At 40.4% G+C, this 18785-nt stretch overlaps 5 protein-coding genes across 10 annotated transcripts in view; 2 read left to right on the top strand and 3 right to left on the bottom strand.

Annotated features, from left to right (window-relative positions):
• Positions 1-23: 23 nt before the first annotated feature.
• On the bottom strand, positions 24-3200 carry LOC132790024 (uncharacterized). Of its 2 annotated transcripts, XM_060798442.1 has the most exons (4): positions 2977-3200; positions 2542-2897; positions 1952-2474; positions 24-1889 (listed from the first exon to the last, which is right to left on the bottom strand). In XM_060798442.1, the coding sequence occupies exons 2-4, from the start codon at positions 2871-2873 to the stop codon at positions 1308-1310; spliced, it is 1437 nt and encodes a 478-aa protein (XP_060654425.1). In that variant the 5' UTR covers positions 2874-2897; positions 2977-3200; the 3' UTR covers positions 24-1307. The 2 variants fall into 2 exon arrangements, with proteins under 2 accessions (XP_060654425.1, XP_060654424.1); XM_060798441.1 differs by having other exon boundaries at positions 2542-3200.
• A 55-nt stretch (positions 3201-3255) lies between these two features.
• On the top strand, positions 3256-4062 carry LOC132790032 (putative ATP synthase subunit f, mitochondrial). Its single transcript, XM_060798450.1, has 3 exons — positions 3256-3355; positions 3423-3505; positions 3628-4062. The coding sequence occupies exons 2-3, from the start codon at positions 3427-3429 to the stop codon at positions 3870-3872; spliced, it is 324 nt and encodes a 107-aa protein (XP_060654433.1). The 5' UTR covers positions 3256-3355; positions 3423-3426; the 3' UTR covers positions 3873-4062.
• LOC132794044 (uncharacterized) lies at positions 3798-5080 on the bottom strand. Its single transcript, XM_060804266.1, has 3 exons — positions 4678-5080; positions 4292-4625; positions 3798-4247 (listed from the first exon to the last, which is right to left on the bottom strand). Exons 1-3 carry the CDS (start codon positions 5078-5080, stop codon positions 4076-4078), a joined length of 909 nt encoding a protein of 302 aa, XP_060660249.1. The 3' UTR covers positions 3798-4075.
• Positions 5081-5412: 332 nt separating this feature from the next.
• LOC132787985 (uncharacterized) overlaps positions 5413-18785 on the bottom strand; it is a 28716-nt gene continuing 15343 nt past the window's right edge. For 4 of the 5 annotated variants that reach the window (XM_060795256.1, XM_060795258.1, XM_060795257.1 and 1 more), the window contains 5 exons: positions 13757-14003; positions 13602-13668; positions 7354-7856; positions 6976-7285; positions 5413-6729 (listed from right to left, as the gene is read on the bottom strand). In XM_060795256.1, coding sequence (XP_060651239.1) covers positions 6532-6729; positions 6976-7285; positions 7354-7856; positions 13602-13668; positions 13757-14003 — 1325 coding nt within the window. In that variant the 3' untranslated portion in view covers positions 5413-6531. The remainder of the gene's footprint in view (positions 6730-6975; positions 7286-7353; positions 7857-13601; positions 13669-13756; positions 14004-18785) is intronic. The other variant, XM_060795254.1, reaches the window with a different exon arrangement.
• LOC132787984 (uncharacterized) lies at positions 15771-18336 on the top strand. The gene is made up of 5 exons (XM_060795253.1): positions 15771-16511; positions 16565-16629; positions 16684-17317; positions 17375-17574; positions 17959-18336. Exons 1-5 carry the CDS (start codon positions 15888-15890, stop codon positions 18209-18211), a joined length of 1776 nt encoding a protein of 591 aa, XP_060651236.1. The 5' UTR covers positions 15771-15887; the 3' UTR covers positions 18212-18336.

Below are 18785 nucleotides of genomic sequence, written 5' to 3'. Positions count from 1 at the left end.
CAAAGTTGGTTGGAAATGCATTTTCTTTATCTAATTATTTAATGTTTCCTTTGCTCGAATTATATTATTATTTTTAGTAAGCTAAAGCAAAGTTACAGGATATTACAGCGCTATACAACACAAATGGTACGGCGAACAGGGTATATACGGGGTATATACGTTTTGTATACATATACTTACCAATGTACCTTGCTTAAAAGACAAATCGTACAGCTTACAAAAAACGTAACTTATCGACGTACGACAATTATAAAAGTTTGTTTTTATACGAGTATGAAACAATCATACACAGAATACAACTACATAGATGTACAATTATGGTATAGTTTATGTATATAATAAAATTATACATAATACAATCTTGTTTATAATATATATTTAAAAAAAAACTCAAAACGATAAACTTAACATAGCTAAATGAATGAATGGTTGACCACAAAAAACAAACTGTGTTGTTTTTTGTTGTTCTTGTAATACCATGACAAAAATTGAATACTGTCTGACGTTTGTTGTTTGGGATGAATGATGTGAATAACTTAATGCTGCTATGAGTGTTTTGTTTTTTGAGTGACTCAGTTGCAGTTTGAGTATTCGAAAGTCGATAGAGATTTTGTAGAGCAATTTGTTCACTTAACAGATACCAGGATACAAATATAATAATACTAATATTGGAAAATGCAATGTGTATGTTTGTGAGTGTGAGTGTTTTGTTTGGATGCTGTGTCCTTTGCCTGTCTGTTTGTGTGTGAGTGAGTAAGTGTGGCATGCACAATAATAACAGTCCATCAGTTTGTGTCATGGCTGAGCGAACGTTGCCGCCGCCAGCGTGTGGCAACGTGAGTATTTCGTATTCGTATTTATATTTATAATCTTAATCGTATTCGTATTCATTTTTTGTTTGTTTTCTTTTTGTTTTTATACAGCACAATTTGCTTAGCTGCCACGACTGCATTTAAAAATGCAGTTAACATAAATGGTAATAATGATCAACTTTGAATGTGAAGGATCTAAAAAGTGAAGATGCTGAATTAGAGATAATGTAAATGTCAGGGCAGCTTAGCGAAACATGAACTGTAATCATATTCATATTTATATGCAACTTGATTAGTCTGAGTGTCTTTTTAAGAGACAGTTGAGAGTCGGCTACATTTTGCTAAACGCATTTCAAGCTAAGAGTTTTGCTTCCATTTTTGTTTAAGTTTACAGTTTCCACTAAATGCTGGCAATGTTTATCATGTTGTGAGTGTGATGGAGAGTGTGTAGTCTGTTCTGAGTTGTGTGTGATGTTTGTGTTGTGTTGTCTACAACTAGTTGTAGACCAATGAATTGGCATTCAACGCATGCACGGCGTCCGTGCTGCTGCTATTCGACGATGACGATGGCTGCGCTGCAGCTGCAACGACACTGTCCAAATGCACATTATTGTAATCTGTTTTGGCATTACAACGCATTGCTCCCTGTGTCGCCGACTCCTGTCCTGCCACATCTCCAGCCGTGCCGTTCAAGCAGCAGTTGCTTGAATTGTAGACACTAATACGTGCTTCGTGCTCACGTCGTTGCTGACGCAGTCGCATGTCGTGCTCCTCGCGCATTTGACGTAGCTTGAGGTCCTGTTCTTGACGGTAGTACGACATTTTGAGTTCTTGCTCCATTTGCTCGAAGCGCAGCTTCTGCTCATGCTCACGCCTTGCATAATCAATCTCGGCCAGACGCGCTTGCTTCAGCAGCTTGAAAAGCTGCTGCTTGTATTTCTCCTCCATGTCCAGGCTGCTAATTGTCTCGTTGGGACCTGCTGTGGGCGTGAATGGCCCAACTGCAGCGGCACTGGCATTGACGGGTGACGTTTCAGTATTAAAGTCTTCCGAGAGCACCGATTGTGCCTGTGAATGCTGCGTAAGGAAAGTGGAAAATAAATGTTGTCTAATTGTATAGGTTAAATTATAGAACTCACATTGCGCTGTCTTCGTTTGCGTGTGGGCGAAGTCTTTTCGTTGTCGGCGGAGCCAGCGGCACCGTCAGTGTCATCCTTGTGCTGTAGCAAAGGTTTACCTTTGGCCCGTTTGCGTCGATTGGGCGCTGATTGAGGCTGTGCGCTCTCCTGCTGTGAGTCTCCGCCTGCGGTCGACGGTGGTGGTGAGGGTATGGCTATGGTGGATGTTTGCAGCGTATCCTCGCTGGCATTTGTCGAATTGGGTAGCGCAGCTAACGGCATATCCTCATCTTCGTCCATTTCGAGCAGCTCCTTCTTTAGCGGCACATTGACAGCGCCATTGGTGCCGCTGCTGCGCGTTTGACTGCGCGATGAGACCGGATCCTTTTGCAGTTCTTCCATGAATTCGATCATGCGCATGCCCTCGAGCACATCTGACTTGGGATGCTTTTGCTGATACTCACGTTTGGCGGAGTTCTTCATGCTGCGCCATTGCACCTGGATTTGTTCGAGTAACCGATGTCGAAAGTTCAGCGCATTGAATCTGCAACATTATATTTGTTGGATGAATTAGACGGTCATTCACCTAATAATTGCATTGCTATACTTACTGTTTGGTGATTTGGGACCAGGCCAAGCGTTTGGCCTTGATGCTTTTTGCATCGACACTGCGATTTTCAACAAATGCCACTTTTGTTTTAATCACCTCCAATAGCAGACCACGTTCGGCCTCTTCCCAATTGAGTGAGCGTTTTTTGCGTGTGCCTTTTTTCTTGCCAGTCGCACTTTCTTTTTCAGCCGACTCGTCCGCAGCATCTTCAGCATTCTCCACCCCCTCATCGGAGGCATTTGTGGCTTTTGTTTTCGACTCCGCCTTTTCATCATCGTCGTCATCTTCCTGCGGCGATGGTGCACCCTTTGTTAGCAGCTCTTCCAGTTTCATTTTACCAGCAATTTGTTTGTTTGTCTGTTATTTAGAATATTATTATCGTTATTTAAGCGCGATTCCGATTTGCAAAAAATTCTTATTTGATTTCTGTATATACTTTGCGTTGACGTTGCCACTCTTTTCAAATGCAACACAAGTGGCAGCTTTACATTGTATCGACAGCGAATTTCGATAATTTTTACACTATAGTGTGGCCATATCCGGCATATTACTGGTACCAAATACAGGAAAGTTAATTACTTAGCAGATAATAAAATAAAACAATTATTTTATGGTAATTGAAAGGGGTCAAAATATTTAATTTAGGATTTATTATGAGAAATTTAAAAAATGTTTCGGGTTGTAGTCAGTGTTACCGTGCGTATTATTTAGTTATGTTTTAGTATATTTTAAAATGGATCCCACAGCCAATCGTGCACACATTTGCCTTGAGTAGTATCGATGCCCCGAAGTTCTCATACTTAGTATCGAGCAAAGTAAGTAGCAGGCGAGGAAAACCAATTGATTGAGAAAAATATATAAATTTTATTACACACACAACAGCGAGATGGCTTTCGGAGACTATCCAGCTGAGTATAACCCAAAGGTGCATGGACCTTACGATCCAGCCCGCTACTACGGAAAGGGTTAGTAAAATTTGCAAAATTACGTAATTTTCGCCGCACGATACTTGCGGTATTAAACGATTTCTTGGCACTTTATGTAATGTTATTTTTTTCAATTTGTTTTTTGTATTGCTTCCTTGCAGCTGATGTGCCCTTCGGTCAAGTGAAATTGGGTGAACTGGGCGCCTGGTTTAGCCGCCGCAACAAGACCCCAAATGCCATTGGTGGCGCCATTAGCCGTGCCTGGTGGCGCTGGCAGCACAAGTATGTGTTCCCTAAGCGTGCTGGCATTGCACCCTTTTTCCAGATCACCGTCGCCAGCATGACGTTCTTCTACTTGATCAACTACACTAAGTTGAAGCACCACAGGAACTACAAGTACCACTAAACGATCAGCTCGTTCGACGAGCTCTTCAACACATATTTTGTTATGACAACTTTCGGCAGCCATTCGGTAAACGGGAGAGAGAGAGTTGCATACATACATTAAACAACAACAAAACTATAATACTAATTGATTATTCTTGTCAGTTTTAATAAAACGTCTGCGAATAACTGTGCTGCACTTAACCCCCTCACACACTGCTTCAATCAATTAATCACACACGCTTCGGTCGCTGCATTTACTCCTGTGTCCAGTTGTGTGGTATTGGTGGCCGTGAAGATTTCGCAGATGAAAGGCAACTCATGGTCACAACTCGATGTCGTTTGCCAAGTGGCCTGCGGAGTTAGCGCCACGCAGCTGGCATTGGCCTGGGAAGCACTACAGGAGAGTAGTCAAGGAGTAGTTAAAACACAGCAACTTACCCTAAGCGCGGATGACCTGCATGCCAGGCGCTGAAGAGGAAGCACAACAGGCTCTCCTGCTGCGCATTACGATAATCCATTGCTCTTAACGATACGCTGCTATTGTACTGCAACCCCACATAGGCCAAAAAGATGGCAGTGTTTGCTCGCTGACTATTGTAATCTCGCAACCATTTGGACAGCTCTTCTGTGCGTTTCTGGGAAGCAATGTGAGCCAGGCTTCCGCTGAACTCACTGGCATTGCGACAACTCAAAGTAGCATCTGTGTAATTGGTGTGCCTGGTGTAGATCACAAATAGACCCACTTCCGGTATGCAGCTGATGTTGTTTAGAGCTATTAAAGAACTGCATTTAATACTCTTATTGGATGCCAAATGTTTTCAAACCTGTTGGTCTGCCATAGAGACTATAGTAGTCGAAGCGACTGTCGTTCACCATGCCCGCAAAACTTGTGTTTTGTGGACACTGCAGTACATGACAGTTAAAAAACTCTCCCGGCTGCTCAAAAACACTTAAGCGTTGACGTGCATCCTGCTTCGTATTAGGATATATATGTCGTCTCCGTTCGAGTGGCGCGTAGTTCAATGCTAATCCTCGGAACTCGCGTGCCAACTCCACGCATTCCTTTAGCGTTGGCGTATTTTCAAGAGCAAGTGCATCATCTGTGTTGGCTCGCTGACACTCACGCACCAGATGAAATTGTGGTTGAGCTTTGGCAGCCGCTGGACAGCGCAGCGTTCTGTGTGTTGACACAGATACAACTTGCACTAGTAGTAACAGTTTCCGCATGGCTAAGAGTTACAACTGCTCCTCTGGCTATTATATTCATAGTATTTATAAACTGCAATTTGTGAGTGGCAATTAAATTGTCGCATTCTGAGCGATTGAAGAGGATTACAGCTATTAAAGTGATTGCAATGCAATGACAACAGTTAGGCAACTGTCAGGGAACTTGTTATACTCGCTAGGCATTGGATAGGATAGACTATGATAACTTAATGATAGGCGAAAACAATTGTAACAGGAAAGAAATGATTACCTGATATCTCATAGTCGAACACACTTGACCGTAGCTTATTAATTACCTTTTGCCAGTGCTGCCCATCAAAACAATATTCAAATTGGTAAATTTTATTTTTCATTTTATTTTGATTAATTTTAGCTTACACTTAACTAGAGTTGTCGTTTTTATATATGCATTGTTTAAATAGTATATTGTTTTGTGTATTTATTTCAAATACGGATTGCACAGCTCCAGGCGAGCGTTAGATGAAATCGTTCAATGATCAAATGAAGCTGTGCAAAAGGCGTTTTAAGCTTACTTTGAGAATTAATACAAGTTAGATACAGCATAATAATTATTATGTTGATTGTGCTGAAAATTGGCTGCCCTGCTTAATAGATAGCATTAAATATTTTAGTGCAAAATAGTTGTAGTTAGATAAAATGACAAGAAACAAATTGTACAGGATATTCAACTAAGAACAAAAGTGTGGCAGGTGTTTGTTTGTTGTGTAATTGATTTACTAAATAAGTTTTTATAAATATTAGAGTACAAATACAAATATCACCTGAGCGTCGGCTGCTGCATTCGTTGTTAGTGTCGAGTTAAGTTGCATTTAAATTACCAAGTAATAGTTAATAATAAGTATAAGTATTTAATGACTGCACTACGAGAACGAAACGAGTCGAGAGACGGCGTCAAGATCGAGAAGGAAGTCCTACACCAAAACACTGGAGTGCGAAACAGAGTTGCAGCTGATCTGGCAACGCCATGGCGAATGCTGGACTGCTGCTATGGGCAGCACTGGACAACTCTGTGACATTAGCGGGCAATAGCCAACGAGCAATTGCGCGGTAATCTCTGCACAATGGGAACGGGGAGGGAAGGGAGGGCATTTCAAATTTCGTTAAAATACTAATCATAAAAATACTAAACTTAGACAGTTGCCGCTGCACAGCTATTGTGACCTTATAGACTAAACTGCTCCCCTAAAAACATTCGTTTGTCAAGCGACATTTTTGACAAATTGACTACCGCAGTTGGCATCCGCATCCGCTTCGGCTTCGGCTTCCACATCCACTTCCGCTTCCACAGCTGCGCGAGTATCCTCATTCTGGTGTACGTTTAATTGATTTTTAAACACTTTGAGTGTTTGTTGCATTTTGGAAAAGTTGGTTTTTTGCTTTGAAATTTTGAATTTGCTCAATTTTGTGTTTTTTCTCTTGGCGCACGCCACTTAACTGCTGTGCGAAAAGGCGGTAGTTGTGTACGGACCGCTGTAGATAGAGCTGCCCGAGTTGGACACCGTCTTGGTGCTGCGACGCGCCATAATGCACAGCACGGCAGCGACCACGGCCAACATCAGAATGAGTCCAGCAATGGCAATGGCTATGGCAAACGTGCGCTGCGAGACGCACAGTGCATCCTCCTGAGTCTGCAAGGGAAAGCGAAAGAGTTTGTAAGACAAGTCAAAGTTAAAGATCACAGAGAGAATAACTGACGTTCTTAAAACAAGTATAAAATTTATTTAGAATTTCATACTTAAATCTAGAATTTTTCTGATCTTCACTAAACCATTTGTTTTCTTTTTTTAACTTTGAACCATTTTGTTTTTGATTGAATATTTGATTTAATGCTCTTCCAATGTATTTTCTCTGTTACTTCTGCATTTCAACCTTACCTTCTCTTTATATACCTCATCGCTGTCGTTGGCATTCTCGTTCTCATTCACAAACAGACCAGAGAAGACTTCAATGGTGGCGGGCAGGGCCTCATCGTCTTTTCCATCGGCTGCCTGACGCTTGGGTCGCTTGCCATTGCAGACGGGCGCCTCCTGGCAGGCAGGATCCTCCAGAGCGCAGAGACGCACATTGCACTCGTAATAGACGGATGTGGTGTAGGGAAACTTGTGTGCCGGGAAGGTCACATTGGCCGCCAGACGATTCTCGGTGTAGTTGAACTGACCCATGATCTCGTTGTCCATGGGACAGCTGCAAATTGATTTAATAATCGGGTTGTACAATAGTCTAGAGTTAGCTAGCAAAATTAGGTAACTTACCCATCTTCGCCCACCAGTCGTTGCACACCCCAATCCAAGCCATCGTGCACGATGCAGTCCGTGACGTGCAGACCATAGAGCTTCTGTTGATCGATGCTAATGACAATGGTCAGAGGATCTCCGATCTTGACATCATTCGCAATCTTGTGCTCATCGTTGTAGATCTTCATATGGCAATTGGGCATGGGTATTTCGTTGTTCGTTACTTCGCTCTCATCATTATCTTGGGCATCCACATCGTAGGCATCCTCTTCAAACAGCTGATCATCATCGCCCAAAACTTGTTTATCCAACGATCTGCCATAGTCACGTCGATCATGCTCGTCGCTGCGGAACGCCTGCGGTTTCTGTGCATGCTTGCGCAGATGCTTCTTCTTGGGCTTGACAGCCGCATCGCGACTCTTGTAGGCACAACGCACATGGTAACCGCGTCCCAGATCCGTGATCAGCTTCAGATGCGGCTGCAGCACAATTGTGTTGAAGAACTCAATGCTGCCATCATCCTGAGAAGCAAACAACATACATCAATTAAATGACAAAAAAAAGCAGAAAAGAATATAAAATTGTGGGTCGAAAAAAAAGGGGAAATAAAATATAAACGAATAAAGAGCGAAAATTTAAATTCCATTCGGTTTAAACTTCATTCTATTCGACTCCGGCTGTTGTTATTTAAGAATTCTTTTCGACGTCTGCAGTTTAATATGCAATATTCAAAACTACATAAATATATATGTCTGTTATGCTTTATTACCCACATAACATAAATAGAAGTTACTTTCTAAGTAACAACGTAATAAGCTGCTCTTCTTCCGCCTTTCGCATTTCTCGGCTATTTAATGCAGTCTTAATGAATATGTGATTAAATTCAGCGCCAAGGAAATCGTTACAAGTCTGTAATAAGGGGCATTAAGAAAATTTTCTTGCAAAAAAAAAATGAGAAAAACAAAAGACTTTGGCAACAAGCTTGCTTCTAAATGGAATCACAACGCTGACAATGCTGTTGATGCTAATGCCCAAGAAGCCATATTAGCGAGCTCAGACGGAGTGTGTGTGTGTTAGCAAGAGAGTGTGTGTAAGTGTACTGTGGGCCAGTTGCCATTGCCTCATTATGCATACAACAGATTCACGCTTCGCTGCAGCCTGAAATTGCCGAGAATTTGATGTGGAGACTTTGTCTTGGGACGTCTCGTTCTCCTCTTTAGATCACGAGCACTTCCTGAAGTTATTTTTTGTTTTTGTTTTATTCCATCTAGCCGTTTGTCTGCTCTGTTATTGTTCAGAGTGTAGAGAATGGTGCTAAAGCCATGCAGCCAAGTGTGAAGCATTCTGCCACGCCGTGAAGCATTTAGCCAAGTTTGTAGCATCAGAGCTTCAGAAATTAGCAATGTTTGCGTAATGAATTTCAATTTGAATTTGCATTTGTTTCTGTTTAGAAGCTGAAATGGAAACTGAATGTGGCAAACAGAAACGAGACGTACTTCCGTTTGTAGTACTTACTCGCTTATTGCAACATGCGTCATCTGTAAGCTGTGCTTGGTCGAAGCTGAAGCCAATTCACATTCTTGCCACTATTCCTATACCTAACGGTGCTTGTCTGCTTGTGCTAATTTCGACTACACAGACAACAGAGACACACACACACATATATGTATATAGTACTCCAACACTCACTAACACACACACACTCATTCGCCCATATGTGAGTGCTCGTTTGTGAGCAGCCAGTCAATTGCTGGCGTGGAAGGTGGAAGCCGGGTAATGATAATGGGCCACGACGCGTACGTGACCCGTTCGGAAGAACTTTTTCATACACTGTCTGGCATTGTGTAGTAGGGTATGATAGGTTGAGGAACAGCGAAAATATAAACGCTATAAAATACGTAGCATATTCAGCATCAACAGCACAGAAAAAGATTTATCTATCTGCTTGAAGACTTCATTTAAAGAGATTATAATAATTTATATTTATTTAAATATTATTAGGTTTCCCAATTTAACAAATAAAATATTAGATAATAAAAATAGTTCCATAGAATAAAAAAACCTCAAAGCAATTTATAAATAATTTACTAGATTCTTTTCAAAGCAAATAATGTATGCTATTAATGCATAGAAATAGTTCCTTAACTATTCTAGTAGTGGTATTGAATCAAATTGAAAGCCATTAAACAATATGTATTAATAAGTAAAATAAAATGCATTTATTTTTCTTAAAGATAGAACAAATTTGGAGGAAATTTGTAAATTATAATTTGAAGATTTGTCAAAACGAAATTCATTAACTTGTTAATAAGTTCTAATTGTGAAATAATTTTATATGTTTCTTCAAAAGGTATCTTAATTCTTTAGGTCTATCAGGTATCCCACAGTCGATACCAAACGCTCGTCTACGCTAAGTATTTCTTTTCGGTTGCTTTGTAATTGGGTCCATACAGTATTTGGGCACGGAAATGCTACAATTAAGTGTCGACGTCACCTTTGGGCCATGCTTAATTGCAATTGCTCCCGCACTCGACGCTCATAATCAAACTGATGACACCGCGTAAGCTGAGCTGAGCTCTGCTGCCTCACAAACATTTTCCGTCTTGCGTCTCTGGGCTGGACTTTCGACTTGCCACAGCGACTTTGAGCAGTGGCAACAATAGCAAGTCGAATTATGAGAACAATTCTCTCAGTTGGAGTCGCAGCCCAATGTTAAATCAGACAATGGGCTAATAAAAACGCATCGTAAAATGACATTTAAGACGTGAAGAGCGCAATTCTAACGGTAGACAGCGTCCGACATCTATTATGTCATTATGACACTTCTGTGTCGCGTCGACTTCTCGCGCTTCAAGATGTCGTCATAAAAACCAGAACCCAAAACAACTTCTGGCTCCTCCTGGAGAGGCAGGCAGCAACAGCAGCAGCAGCAGCCAGGTCATCAAGCTCTGGCTGAACGAGTTATGTAAATTAATTAAGAATCAGTTGAGAGAGTTATGCAGATGCGGGTCAACTTCAAGCTTGGTATCTGTGCCGTTTATTCTAACGCGAGTTGAGCGACTCATAAGTGTCATGATAAAATTGCTGCTGCTGTTGTTGTTGCGTGGGCGAGTCACCACGCTGACCTTCACTGCAGTAGCGATACACAATAATATCAATAACAATAAAAATAAAAATAAAAAACAAGTTTACATGTGTGCATCGTGTACAGTTTTGGCATTTTCACGGTCAACACGCAAAGGCGTCGGCCAATGAACGTGTTTAACGTGGCCGCCAACGTTGCGACTGCAGATGGTCAGCGAGAGTGAGAGAGAGCGAGAGAGGGGATAAAAGGGGAGGGAGTGGGGGGATCATCATCTCTTCTATCATTCACTTTGACAGCATTTCACTTGCTTAGAACAAATCGATTTCTGATGCTGACGCCCACTGTGTGAGTTCCCCATAAATGATTTGTAGCAAGCAAAAGACTTAGACAACAAACTTGACGTGTTATACTCTTTTTCCCCAAATTGTGATTTAATTACAAAAATGTAATTTATAATAAAATCGGAAAATCTCGACTTGCTCTCAGTTCTTTGTGGCTTCCGCTGCTGTTTTGCTGCTCATCAGCTGTGCCGCAATTATAATTTAATTTCAAATGTTTTGCGTCCTTCACGCTGCGCTTAAGTCTACGTGTGTGTCTCTGCTTTGCTGTCTGCTACTACGACTGACCCTGCGCGTAATGGCTTACGAGTATACGGAAAAAACAATTAAGTAGAATACTCCAAGTGTGCTTACTCGACTATGACACACCCGGCGTGTGTCCAAAATAAGTTTTATTGCTAAAAAGTTTTATAAGTACGTAAAATTTAGCTGCTGTTAGTCGACTTAATGTCTTTAATATTACAACTTGTATTATTGCTGCTACTGCCTTTGGTAAAGTAAACGAACATATGCTGAAATGATTTTTTTTTATCTTTTAGCATTATTTTAATACTTTATAAATGTATCTACATTATTTTGTTGCAATTTTTTTATATTTTCTAAAAAATATGTTTTGCAATGCTGTTCTAATGCATCGACATATTTTATATTTTAATTAGCACTTAACATTTTCTAATACTATATAAAGGTAACCACATCACTTTTTTAATGTTTTTTTTTCACATTTGCTATTAAAGAGAAGTACTTTTTAGTACCTTGTTAAACATGCCTTGCATAAGAATAAGTGAAAAGCTATTTATAGCTTTTAGTTAATGGCGTTTGTCATGCGCGAAATTGACAACTCCATTAACAACAATAACACCTCTAACACAACAACAAAACCAGCAACGACAAAACACATTACTGCAGGGTCATATTGAAGCCTCAGCTGGGAGTCAATGGCGTGGCCACTTTTGTGGCTGTTGACACTGCGACTTTTTCCAATGCTGCATTTGCAGCTATGGATGGGCATGCATAATTATACACACTTCAACACACACATGCACATACATACTTGAATTGTATGCAAATATGAGCTCATCTTTTATTTTTAGATGACATAAGCATCCCGTATAGAGATGACATCAACTGCAGCTCAGCTGCAACTCCAACAATTGCCTTCACTTTTAATGACAGACAAGCGTAAATCGTTTCTTATTGATTTTGTCCATTATTAGCGTGGGGCAAACACATCGCTGACAGTTTTGTCTTTTGTTTAATTTTCATTCCCCATTTATTTAACGCTTGTTGCTAGTGTCCACAATGGAGCGCAGCGAACAAACCAAAACGAAAGACTTAGGCAACGAACTCGAATCGAGTGGTCAGAATGTGGAGGGAGATACATTTGTGTTGTCACGAATGTGGCATGTTTTTGTTGTTGACACATGCCACGGCAATTAAAATTGGCAATTTGAAGAAAAATTGTGTCGCGCCAATCGAGCGAAAGGAAAAATTACAAAACCAAAATTGTGTGCCCCAATAAATGGCTGGGAAATTACATTAACATTAAATACGAGAAAAAAATGTAACACAATGACGACACCACAAGACGCGGCTTCAAATACTAAATGCGTGAGTGTGTGTGTGTATGTGTGTGCGTGTGCGTGTTGGCCATAAAAATGTCGATGCGTGCGAGTTGCAGCGAACGTTTAGCTCGATGAGTGCTAATTGAGATTTCAAATACACATATGTATATGTATATATGAGCTCCCCTCTCATCTGGCTATAAATACTCGTAAATCGACAATATGGCCCAATAAACAACACATATATGGGGCACACTAACTTTGTTGTTGTTTTTGTCTTGAATGCGCCACAGCTGCTGATATGAGTATCGTATTTATACGACATTTTATTGGATTTTCTCAATTGGGCACAACTCGGTTTTGTTGCGGGTTATTCGACATGGCACTTGGATCACTTTGGTATCAGTTGTGATATTTGTGATTTAAAGTCTGAGAAATTCTCTATCGTAAATGCCGTTTACAAATTTAATGAATTTATGGGGAGTATTTTCCATAACATCGAAATTTAATGTATTTTTGATATTCGATATTCAGAAAATATTATAACTTCATTTTAAATTGAATATATGATTACGATTATTTTTGTAAAATACTCGAATTCCAAATTAAAGAACTGATTTGTAACTTTAAATTATTATTTTGATAAATATGTTAATATTAATTAGGGAAAATGATTTGTAACTTTTAATTATTATTCCAATATATTGAAAAACTTTAATAGCAAACTAAATAAATGATTTGTAGTCTTAAATTATGATTTGCATATAACTTGAATTACAATAAAGCTACAGCGAGTTAAGACGTTGCGAATATCTATAGATTTATGTGTGTATAGCTTCAAAGTAGCTACTACCACACCTCTCTATATCTCTATCTCTCTGTCTATCTCTAAAGGTCTTCCCCTCAATCAGCTACAATAGTTAATGATGCACTTCATCAGCAGTCATCGATTGAATACCAAAGAGCCACATGATTCGCAATGACTTCATGTGCGTTCTGTGCTGTGCGCTGTGTGCTGTCAAAATGTGGCTAATCATCTTGCTAGTCAATATGGTTATAAGGCTGTTACCTTGTAACCAATCGCAACTGCCATATAAGCCGTTAATGGCCATTTCTGTTTGCTGGTTGCTGACCAAGCTCAACTCACACAATTAGCATATGCCAAAAAGGCAGAACCACTTCGCAACCTAACATAACTTGTGATGATATAAGTTTGGCAACAATTAACTAAGAGAGATGAATCTATGATTGTATAGCGCTTATCTATTGATGACTTACCGTTTCCTTGGGCATCGTGTTGCAGCTGCGCAGTGGCAGCTTGTAGCGCAATGTACCGCTGTGATCTCTGCCAAGGATCAAGCAAATAGATAAAAGTTGATTATAGTTTGCATAAAGTATATTTTCATGCTCGTTTTGTTGTTGTTGTTGTTTACCTGTATTCACTGAGGCATGTGGAGTTCTTGGAGAGGCCTTTTGGGTAGATCATGCCACTGAACAGACCCGTCTCCTGGTTCGTTGGCGCATCTTTAATGCTGATCAGCATCGAGCCGGACAGGCATTTAACCCGCACACTCGGCTCAATGCTGGGCTGTCTGCCTGGGGGTGTGCCCTGTTGCCCCGTTGCCAATGCTTCCGCCTCGGCAGCTGCGATGGCATCGTTTAGTGATGTTTGTGCATCCTCTGCAAGATAAGCGAGTGAAGGAGGTGGAGGCGTCTTTGTAAGTTATGAAATTCAAAAACCGGCAAAATACAGTTATGGCCACAGCCAGAAAAAAAACAAAAACTGAAGGATGTCATGGGGGTACAGCTAGAGATGGTAGCGGGTTTTAAAGCTGACTAACACAACAACTACTATTAAATTGCATTTAATTGAAATTTTTAAAATTTGTGTTTAGTTTTTATTTATGATAAATAAATTTAATTTTAAATTTTTTATTTAAACAATTAGATACTTATAACACATATATTTATTTGTAAGCTTAAATTAAATTAAATTTCGAATAACTTCCTAAAACTAACGAACTAAAACTTATTTTAGTTTTTAAAAATATAACGAAGAGCTTAAATTGTTTGCAAAATATGCATTTCTATTGCTCTTTCCAAATGATTTTATAGAATTCCCATTTTATGCCTCTTATTTGAAGTCACTTCTATTCTATGTCAATATAATATTAAAATCTCTTTATTCATCTGCTTCGTGATATCACCTAATATACGTCACGAATCGAGTTAAAGATTAACCAAGCGACCAATTAATCGTGATATCGATTTTTAAGCGCGACCTTGTCGTGATATAACCTATACGCTTTCGTGTCACGTATCGGCAAAAAGCACGAAACATTCACAGCGCTATGAAAAAAGCGATTGGCAAAAATCTGCAGAGCGAAGAAGAAGAAGCATCAGAAGAGGAGTCGCGAGTGGCAGCCAAGACAATCGCACCAACAGAGATGCCCCTGGGAGACGCAGCTGCAGCTGCAACATGGCAGCTTGGCAACTGGGCCAACTGCGGAAGCAACTGCTGCGACAAACATGAACAATAACAATAATAACAACAACAACGACAAAAGACGACGACAATGCGAAAGAAGCCATGTTAATGACATTGAAATGCCATTGAAATAAGCCAAGTTGAGTCGAGAGTTGAGTTTGCGGTATTAGAAAGATGCAAGTTCCTTGAACTTGCCAGCATGAGAACCTTTAAGCGACATGCAACATGTTGCACAGCCTGTGGTTTAGCCAAAAAAAACTAAACGAAAAGAAGAAAAACAAAATAAAACAAAGCAGAGCAGAGGAAAATCAAAGCAAACTTCAAGTAATTGCATTGCCAAGAACTGTGGCAAGCTGCAAGCTTAGTTGCAGGGCCGCGTACGTGCAGCATGCGAGAGAAGGAGACACGTACTCCAGAAGAGAAGTGTGATGGTGACTAGAAGTGTGTATGCAGCACGACACCTCGCGTGCAGATTGCTCCTGCCCCTTGCCTCATGCCTCTTGCAGTGATCTTCTTGCTTTTTGCACTTCTTTTGTGGCTCAGCAGCAGCAGAAGATGGCGTTGCCTTTTGCTGCTGTCTTTGCTTTAGTTCAACGAACCTTTCAGCATTTCGCATCAGTTCACTTCACTATGCTTCTATTCCTATTCTCTTCCAGCTGCACAGCTTCAGCTCCATATGCTGCTGGGCAAAGTAATTGCATGCAACTTCCAACTGGCAACTTCCAGCTTGCAACTGGCAGCATAGAGCCGGTTTTGTTGATCAGTTTGGCCCGAAGCTAAACTCATGGCTAAGACGTTCTCTATGCTGTGTGTTATTCTGCTCTCGCTCTGCTTGGACTGGCACATAAAATGTTTAATGTGTCTTTCAATTATGCACAATTTTGTGCAACAGCAACAACAATTTTCTCCCTCTATCTCTAGATCTCTTTTTCAACTTAGCAACCTTATAATAAACCTATTGAGTCTTGTTTTGAAAACTGCTTTTAGTTTTCTCCTAATTTTTATTTCTATATATAACATTTTAAATTGTTTTGTAAAGTGCACATTTTATTCATCTGTTAAATTCCTAGTCAAATATGGACCAAGAAATTGATCCCGAATTATCAACGAAATCATCTCAAATGCAGCAAACAAATGAAGTATCTTTAATAGAAGATTTATCAGACAACCATTTAACAAACGAGTCTGAACAAAGCGAAGAAGTTCAAGTACCAGATAATGTGGAGAAAAAGAGGCAGGACTTTTTTCAAATGATTGAACAGAAAATACAATTGCTGATGATAGCACTTCACAATGACGAGGGCTCAACGGCCATTGACTCGAATGAGGACTTTGTGGCGATGTTGCTAACAGATCACATAAGTGAGCTAGAGAGAGATGAACTTGCAATGGATTTAATACACTTTGAGGAACAACTGCAGAGTGGCAATGATGAGGAGACGACACCAAGAGGATCGCAACCGGCACAAACTCAGCTTATTGAGGGGGTGTTGGAAGTGGTCGCAGAAGATAGCCAGGCTCAACTAGATAGGGATGAGGATGCTACGAATAGAGGATCAAAATTGGATCATGACGAACAAACTGAACTTGACGTTAAGCCTGAATCTGAAACTGAAGTGAAGTCAGATTTTGTCGCCCAGTTGCTGCTTGACATATCACTGCCCAAAACCGACTCTTCCACATCGGATGCGGAGCTTAAGGTAAATTGTAAAGGTAAATTCATACAGACAATGCTCAGAGAGTTTATTTTTAGCAAAATGAGCCACAGAAATCTGAGGAGCCTGCATCCTTTGAAAGTTACAGAACAGAGCTATCAGGGTTAGAAAATTACCTAACCAAGTAAAATAAATTTTAATTAAATAACTTTGCTAGCACCTTTGGAACCACGCTCAGCGACTCCTTCAGCCTGCAGAATTTGCTCGATACGAGCGGCGTGATCAACATAAAATGGCCAGAAGGTCATGAATCTTACTTAACGAAGAAGATTTTATCAGTTCTTCAAAACGAAGAAAGCTACGACATCAAAGTGTATATCGGCACCTATAAATTCCATTGCCAACTTGACATATTGCAGTTATACTCGTCGAGTGTTTTGCCCAACCCAAAACAGACGCCATACAAAATGCGTTTGCCCGAGGATCAGGTGACGCCAGATGCCTTTAAGGCTATCTACAATTGGATGACACACGACGCGCCCGTCCAGCTGGAGAAGTTCAACAAACGCAGCTTAATCGAGTTCTACAAGGCTGCGAAGTATCTAAGCATTGCCGAGCTCAATGATGCCGTCGGCAATGTGCTGGACAAGATCACGCATGAGGGCGAAGCGTTCGACATGTTGCTCGCCTTTGCCAGGTTTGGATTGACGGACTTTGAGCAGCTCTTTCTATTTAGAATTAGTCGTTTCTTTCTAACCATTGTCTCTTCGCTGGAGTTCATGGAGTTGTCGTTGAGTTCTATATGCCAGCTGCTCAGCAGCAGTTTTTTGGGCGTCAACAGCGAGATCGAGGTGAGTGAGAGTTAAGTTTTACACAAATGTTCGATTTTTGTAAGTTCCTATCTGCAGGTCTTCTATGCTGCTGTGCGCTGGCTTAGCCACAATTGGCCACAGCGTCGGTTTCAAACGCAGGATGTCGTTAGCTGTGTCCGCTTTAACCTGCTGCCTCCCATGTTTCTGCGATTCCTGCAGGAGCCACAGAACACGCAGGTCATGGACTGCATTGCCAGTTCTAGCTTGGTGAAGGAGATGATTAACCAGGCCTTTGTGTAAGTTAAAAGTAGTAAGAATATTACAACTCCTGCTAATTCTTATCCTACTTAATATAAATTCAAATTAACGGTTAATTTTGTTATTTTAGTTAAAATATTTCTGTTCACTTTTGTTTCTTAGATCGTTTTTAGATATATCTCTTTCTTGATGTTTTCTAGTTTTTACTATCTATTTGCGATCTATAACTTGATTCATTGATTGACGATTGATATACATCTTTTCCAATCAAATTTCAATTGCAGTTCAATATGACTTACTGCAACATATTATATTATTATTGTCGTTTCTGGCTTTGCTATTACTTTTCTCACTACTATTTATTATACTACTGACATCGATATAGCTTTTAACTATAATCCAATTCTTTTGCATCTTAACAGGTACACTTCTGCGGAGCTCTACTCGCAAGATCCCAAGGATCATCTGATGTTGCAGTTGCGTGATTATGTTGCAACGGTGCCTCGCAAGTGGCTGTTTGATCCAAAGTGTTCGTATCACACTAAAATCGCCTGCAACATGCGGCAGACCTTCAGCTACGAACAGTTTCTCGAGTATCTGGAGATGTTGCAGCACAACAAGCCCGAGAAGTGGCAAGAGCTCAAGTATCTGAACGAAACAACGATTAGCTGCTGACCACGTTGAGGGGGTGTCATTGTGACACACACATACGCACACACACGCAGAGTGGTGTTTGGCAACATTTGGCAAGTTATTCAATTTGGGGAGTCATCGTTTTTTAATAAGACAGCTAAATGCGACATGAATTGACTTTTGTTTGCCACACGATTATGTGACTGACGATTTATGCGGTTGCCTTTGTCGTTGACTTTGCTGCTGTTGTTGTTGTTGTTTGTATCTTTACCGTTGCTGTTGTTGTAGTTGAGTGTTGCGATGGCTAACGAGTTAAACGCGGCGTCAACACCTTCACTTTTTTGGCCACGGTTGCCAACTGCGAACAGGAGCAGGAACTGCAGCTAGTTTTCTAGTCTCTTGAGAATAGTAAATGTTAATGGAACGACTTTAAAATACCCTAAGAGCATAATTATCATAAGATTTTAAAAGGTTGTCCGTTGCATAAGATTGTCAAAACTGAAAGTTTTCCTATAATAACCTTTGCAGTCTACTACGTTGCATAAAATATATATGATTGTTATGAAGCAATTCGTTATGCAGATATTCAAACTATATATATTCAAACTGTTGTGAA

The sequence above is a fragment of the Drosophila nasuta genome, chromosome 3, assembly GCF_023558535.2.
Source record: "Drosophila nasuta strain 15112-1781.00 chromosome 3, ASM2355853v1, whole genome shotgun sequence".
NCBI classification, from domain to species: Eukaryota; Metazoa; Arthropoda; class Insecta; order Diptera; family Drosophilidae; genus Drosophila; species Drosophila nasuta.
Note: the sequence above shows the minus strand (reverse complement) of the source record. Positions and strands in the feature narration are given on the sequence as shown.

What these genes read in the sequence shown, in the direction of transcription:
- LOC132790024 (XM_060798441.1), bottom strand. Translation starts at nt 2,873, where the DNA reads ATGAAACTGGAAGAGCTGCTAACAAAGGGTGCACCATCGCCGCAGGAA. An exon ending in TGGTCCCAAATCACCAAACA is followed by an intron (nt 2,475 to 2,541) that starts GTAAGTATAGCA and finishes ATAATGTTGCAG; the next exon opens with ATTCAATGCGCTGAACTTTC. An exon ending in GCAAACGAAGACAGCGCAAT is followed by an intron (nt 1,890 to 1,951) that starts GTGAGTTCTATA and finishes TTCCTTACGCAG; the next exon opens with CATTCACAGGCACAATCGGT.
- LOC132790032 (XM_060798450.1), top strand. Translation starts at nt 3,427, where the DNA reads ATGGCTTTCGGAGACTATCCAGCTGAGTATAACCCAAAGGTGCATGGA. An exon ending in AGCCCGCTACTACGGAAAGG is followed by an intron (nt 3,506 to 3,627) that starts GTTAGTAAAATT and finishes GCTTCCTTGCAG; the next exon opens with CTGATGTGCCCTTCGGTCAA.
- LOC132794044 (XM_060804266.1), bottom strand. Translation starts at nt 5,080, where the DNA reads ATGCGGAAACTGTTACTACTAGTGCAAGTTGTATCTGTGTCAACACAC. An exon ending in TCTCTATGGCAGACCAACAG is followed by an intron (nt 4,626 to 4,677) that starts GTTTGAAAACAT and finishes GTTCTTTAATAG; the next exon opens with CTCTAAACAACATCAGCTGC. An exon ending in GCAGGTCATCCGCGCTTAGG is followed by an intron (nt 4,248 to 4,291) that starts GTAAGTTGCTGT and finishes ACTCTCCTGTAG; the next exon opens with TGCTTCCCAGGCCAATGCCA.
- LOC132787984 (XM_060795253.1), top strand. Translation starts at nt 15,888, where the DNA reads ATGGACCAAGAAATTGATCCCGAATTATCAACGAAATCATCTCAAATG. An exon ending in CATCGGATGCGGAGCTTAAG is followed by an intron (nt 16,512 to 16,564) that starts GTAAATTGTAAA and finishes GTTTATTTTTAG; the next exon opens with CAAAATGAGCCACAGAAATC. An exon ending in GCGTCAACAGCGAGATCGAG is followed by an intron (nt 17,318 to 17,374) that starts GTGAGTGAGAGT and finishes TCCTATCTGCAG; the next exon opens with GTCTTCTATGCTGCTGTGCG.